Source organism: Cetorhinus maximus, unplaced genomic scaffold (genome assembly GCF_964194155.1).
Source record: "Cetorhinus maximus unplaced genomic scaffold, sCetMax3.hap1.1 HAP1_SCAFFOLD_1007, whole genome shotgun sequence".
Lineage (NCBI taxonomy): Eukaryota > Metazoa > Chordata > Chondrichthyes > Lamniformes > Cetorhinidae > Cetorhinus > Cetorhinus maximus.
In genome coordinates, this window is record NW_027596949.1 from 22,501 (window position 1) to 28,367 (window position 5,867).

Consider the following 5,867-nt stretch of genomic DNA (forward strand, 5'->3'; position numbering starts at 1 on the left):
GGGGGGGAGAAACATGAAAGATCCCATGGATGGTGCTGGAGTGGGGTTGAGGGGGAGGGGGAGAGGGCGGAGGGTGAGGGAAAGAGTTCAGTCCCGTGTGTCCCAGGGTCGCTATTTACCCCTGAAGCCAACGTCACAAAAAGGAGGACGAATGAGCCAGGTCACCTCAAGCTGCCCACGTGCAAAATGGCGGCTGCATTGCCCCTATACAACGCTGATAGCCGGCGAGGTCTATTTTCTCCGGGAATCGAGGAGAACGAGAGGCGACCTCGTCGAGACCTACGCGGTTCTGAAGCGGGGGGGGTGGTTCGACAGGGCGGACGCCCAGAGATCATTCCCCGGCTGGTCCCGGGGAATCTAAAACACCCGGGATGGTGGGGGGAGGGAGGGAGGTGAGGGGCAGAGTCTCGGGATGACGGGGCGGCCATTTTTGGGACCGACACGAGGAGAAATTTCTTCACTCGGAGGGTTTGTGAATCTTTGGGATTCTCCACCCCAGGGGGTAGCGGAAGGTCCCCAGCGCTGAAGACATTTAGGGCCGGGACGGACATATTTCCAGACTCTCGGGGCGGGGGAGGGGGGGGAATTAAGGGATACGGGGAGCGGGCGGGGAAAGTAGGGTCGAAGCCGCCCCCTCCCCCACCAAGATCAGCCGCGATCTTATTGAACGGTGGGGCAGGCTCGAAGGGCCGAATGGTCTCTCGGGGGAAATTTTTTTTAAAAACTCGGACGGACGTGGGCATCACTGGCGAAGCCCCAGGATTTGTTCCCCCCACCCCCCCCCACCCATCCTTAATTGCCCCTCAAGCCGAGTGGGCTTGCTCAGACATTTCAGAGGGGGCAAATTAAGAGTCAACCACGTCGCTGTGGTGGGGTGGAGGGGGGGGAGGATTTGGAGTCACGTGTAGGCCAGACCGGGTAAGGACGGCAGATTTCCCCTTCCCCTAAAAGGGGGGGGCATGAGCGAACCAGATAGGGTTTTTTTTGCGACCATCGATGACGGCTGTCACGGTGCATGTGACTGAAACTGGCTTCGTAATTTCAGATTTTATGAACTGAATTTAAATTTCACCGGCTGCTGCGGGTGTGATTTGAACCCATGTCCCCCCACCCCCCCCAGAGCATTAGCCCAAGGCCCCGACATTACCGCTGCGCCACCATTAATTAAGCGACATGGGGAGCCGGTGGGAAAATGGACTTGAAGCCCCACCCCCCCTTCCAAGATCAGCCACGATGGTATAGAACAGGTTTGATGGGCCGAATGGTCTCCTCCTACTCCCGTTTCCCGTGTCCCCTGAGGGGCCCCGTGACTTCCCAGCGAGGAAGCCAACGACGGGCACTCTTACTCTCTCTCTCTCTCGCTCTCCGGCTCCGAGGGACGTACCTCCTGCTGGTGCCCACCCTGAGGTGGGAGTTCGCTGCCAGGCAGCAGTCGGCTGAAGAGTTCGGGGTGAGGGTGCGTGCCCTGCAATCAAACCAGGAAAAAGAGAAGCGTCAACAGGCAGGACGAGACAAGGTATGGCGCTTGGCACAGCTCCTGTTGCCATCCTTTTCCAGCCAGTTCCCTCCACCCAATGCCCCAGCCCTGGCACAGCACCCTGGTAACATTCGCGCCACACACAAGTGCCAGGCAATGACCATTTCAAACAAGAGAGAATCCAACCATCGCCCCCTTGACGTTCAATGGGCATTACCATCGCTGAAACCCCCCCCACTATCAACATCCTGGGGTGGGGGGGTGACCATTGACCAGAAACTGAACCGGACCAGCCATATAAATACTGTGGCTACAAGAGCAGGTCAGAGACTCGGAATCCTGAGGAGAGTCACTCACCTCCTGACTCCCGCCCAAAGCCTGTCCACCATCGACGAGGCACAAGTCAGGGGTGCGATGGGATACTCCCCCCACTTGCCTGGATGAGTGCGGCTCCCACAACACTCGAGAAGCTCGACACCGTCCAGGACAAAGCAGCCCCCGCTCGATCGGCACCCCATCCACCAACATTCACTCCCTCCACCACCGATGCACAGTGGCAGCAGTGTGTGTACCATCTACAAGATGCACTGGAGCAACTCACCGAGGCTCCTTCGACAGCACCTTCCAAACCCACGACCGCTACCGTCTAGAAGGACGAGGGCAGCAGACACACGGGGAACACCACCACCTGGAAGTTCCCCTCCGAGCCACACTCGCCGTCCCAACTTGGAAATATATCGGCCGTTCCTTCACTGTCGCCGGGTCAAAATCCTGGGAACTCCCTCCCTAACAGCACGGTGGGTGTACCTACACCGCAGGGACTGCGGCGGCTCAAGAAGGCGGCTCACCCACCACCACTTTCTCAAGGGGGCAATTAGGGGATGGGGCAATAAATGCTGGGCCCGGCCAGCGACGCCCACATCCCCGCGAATGAATTTAAAACACTTCTAGAATGGGAAACGCGATGGTGGAAGCCTGACCTCCGGCCAGCGGTGGCGCTGTAGCCCCAGGGCTCTCCGCCTCCAATCTCCTCAGAGTTCTGGCAAACCCCCGAGCCGCCCTGTCTCCCGTGGCGCCGTCAGTAGCACGGGCAAACACGCGGGCTGCCCAGTCGCCATAAGTGCCCCCCGTCCGCCGCCTCCCCCAAACCCGTCCACCGCCAGGGAAGGGAAGAGAGTGACCTCCACGCGCTACTGCACCCACCCGCTGCTCCCACAACCTTGCGCCCAACACCCGTGTTGGGGCCTCTGACCTGTGCCCGCTGCGGCAGAACGGCACCGCCAACGGGTGGCCCGAGTACCAGGCCGTGTCACGTGTCGGCACCCGCCACCCCCCACCCGCTGTAAAATTCCTGGAAATTTCCAGCACCTACAGTGCGAATTATCCATGTAAACTTGTCACGGTGCATTTTCAGCCTCCGGCCAGAGAAGGGAGGCAGCACCGCACGCCTCGGGTTCTACACCAGCCCGGGGGGCTCCACGCTAGCCCGGGGGCTCCTCCACCTGCCCCGTGGGGGGGGGGGGGGGGGGGGGACTCCTCGGAGCTCTCTCACCGCGACCCCGCACGCCCGGCCAAACAACGGCTCAGTCTTCCCGCTCCCGAGATGCGAGAGCCCCCCCTCCCCCTCCCCCTCAATGCTGTGCAGTGCCAAAGCCGTCCCACCCACCCCAGGTGCCAGGGCCGAAGGGGTGCCGCGCTGCCGGAAGGGTGAGGGGAGGGGGGGTCGGCCTTTCAGGTGATGTGTTAAACCGAGGGCACCAATTGCCCAAGTGCGAATGATTTCCACACCCACCTCCCTCCCCCACCCCACCGCCATGCACTGGGGTCCAATATATATCCTTCAACCAAAGGCACCGACATTACTACCCACCAGAAAGACGCCACTGACCATGAGACCGGTGCAGACGGACAAGGGCAGGAACACCTCACCGCAAAAGGCGACAACGCCTACGGCCTGTCTGCTTTGCTCCCATTTTCCTTGCTCCCAAACCCGGCTCAGCTTGACAACGGCGCTCCGCCTCGGACTGACCCTTCTATTCGTCCGCGAGGCGCGGGGGTCACCAGCAAGACCCCGGCATCGATTGCCCCACCCCGACCATCCCAGGTTGCCTCTTGAACCGAGTGGGGCTCACTCGGCCCTTTCGGGGAGGGGGCGAGTTAAGAGTCAATCACATCGCTGCGTGGGGGTCTGGAGTCACGTGTAGGCCGGTCCGGGTAAGGACGGCAGATTTCCCTTCCCCAAAAGGGGAACATGAGCGAACCAGATGGGGTTTTTTTGACAACAATCCAAGACGGTTGTCACGGTCCCTGTGACTGAAACTGGCTTCATGATTCCAGGTTTTACGAATTGAATTTAAATTCCGCCGGCTGCGGTGGGTGGGATTCCAAACCGTGTCGGCCGCAGAGCGTTAGTCGGTCTGGATCACGAGTCCAGGGGCATTAGCGCCAAGCGGCCGTCTCTCCAGAGAACTGCAGTCGGCAGTTGAGTAACGGTCGACCACATTACCGTGTGGGGGGGGTCTGGAGTCACGTGCAGGCCAGACCAGGTAAAGACGGCAGATTTCCCCGTCCCAAATTAGTGAACCAGATGGGGTTATTTTTTTTGCAACAATGGATGACGGTTGTCATGGTCACCATTAGACTTTTTATATTCAATGGCGACTTTTGGAAAAGGGAGTTGGATAAACAACTTGAAACAACGAGTGAGGGAGGAGCTGGTATCTGAGTGTGGGACAGGCTGTGTGTTAGTGAGAGAGGAGCTGGTATCTGAGTGTGGGACAGGCTGTGTGTTAGTGAGAGAGGAGCTGGTATCTGAGTGTGGGACAGGCTGTGTGTTAGTGAGGGAGGTGCTGGTATCTGAGAGTGGGACAGGCTGTGTGTTAGTGAGGGTGGAGCTGGTATCTGAGAGTGGGACAGGCTGTGTGTTAGTGAGGGAGGAGCTGGTATCTGAGAGTGGGACAGGCTGTGTGTTAGTGAGGGAGGTGCTGGTATCTGAGAGTGGGACAGGCTGTGTGTTAGTGAGGGAGGAGCTGGTATCTGAGAGTGGGACAGGCTGTGTGTTAGTGAGGGAGGAGCTGGTATCGGAGAGTGGGACAGGCTGTGTGTTTGTGAGGGAGGAGCTGGTATATGAGAGTGGGACAGGCTGTGTGTTAGTGAGAGAGGAGCTGGTATCTGAGAGTGGGACAGGCTGTGTGTGCGTGAGGGAGGAGCTGGTACCTGAGAGTGGGACAGGCTGTGTGTGCGTGAGGGAGGAGCTGGTATCTGAGAGTGGGACAGGCTGTGTGTTAGTGAGGGAGGAGCTGGTATTGGAGAGAGGGACAGGCTGTGTGTTAGTGAGGGAGGAGCTGGTATCTGAGAGTGGGACAGGCTGTGTGTTAGTGAGGGAGGAGCTGATATTGGAGAGAGGGACAGGTTGTGTGTTAGTGAGGGAGGAACTGGTATTGGAGAGGGGGACAGGCTGTGTGTTAGTGAGGGAGGAGCTGGTATCTGAGAGTGGGACAGGCTGTGTGTTAGTGAGAGAGGAGCTGGTATCTGAGTGGGACAGGCTGTGTGTTAGTGAGGGAGGAGCTGGTATCTGAGTGGGACAGGCTGTATGTTAGTGAGGGAGGAGCTGGTATTGGAGAGAGGGACAGGCTGTGTGTTAGTGAGGGAGGAGATGGTATCTGAGAGTGGGACAGGCTCTGTCTGCTTGAACCACTGACTCTGTGCAACAGCTTCTGGGAAACTCCGTTAACTACCGAGCAATCTTTGGGTTTCGGACCTGCACAATGAGACCCTCAGACTCATAACGCGGGTTTTGGTCTTCAACCACCAGACTTTGTCCACGTAGACAAGGAGGCCGTTCTTATGTGTCACCCCGCTTGAGTAACCGCCCAGCCGTCAACATAGGCGCCAACCCTGGTTGCAGGCAAAACCCGCCGACCATTTTGATTCAAAATGGCGGCCGCTCGGACCGTACCTTTCGCAACTGGTCCAGCTCCGACTGAAGCATGGCCACCTCGACCGTCACCGCAGCCACTTTGCCATGGTCAGGCTCCAGCACATCCTCCGGGAAACACATCCCGTCGCTCTGCTCCACGGTGTATCCGTAGAGACGCAAAATAGCACGGCCCCCCTGGAAAACACAGGGCATGAAGAGCAGAGGAAAAGCGTGGCCCTCTGTCTGGGTCTCTCTCTCTCAGGGAGATATCTGTACACTGACTGGTGTCACTCAGTCCCCCTCTCTCTCAGGGATATGTCTGTAGACTGAGTGGTGTCTCAGTACCCGTCTCTCTCAGGGAGATATCTGTACACTGACTGGTGTCTCTCAGTCCCCTCTCTCTCAGGGAGATATCTGTACACTGACTGGTGTCTCTCAGTCCCCCTCTCTCTCAGGTAGATATCTGTACAC

General features: G+C 58.5%; 1 protein-coding gene across 1 annotated transcript in view; it reads right to left on the reverse strand.

The window, feature by feature from the left end:
• The window catches only part of LOC144675558 (E3 ubiquitin-protein ligase RNF31-like), a gene marked incomplete at its 3' end in the record, with an annotated part of 27,167 nt that extends 21,558 nt beyond the window's left edge, over positions 1 to 5,609 (reverse strand). Inside the window, exons 1-2 of the mRNA XM_078536231.1 lie at positions 5,436 to 5,609; positions 1,385 to 1,465 (exon numbers count right to left, since the gene is read on the reverse strand). Coding sequence (XP_078392357.1) covers positions 1,385 to 1,465; positions 5,436 to 5,609 — 255 coding nt within the window. The remainder of the gene's footprint in view (positions 1 to 1,384; positions 1,466 to 5,435) is intronic.
• Positions 5,610 to 5,867: the final 258 nt, after the last annotated feature.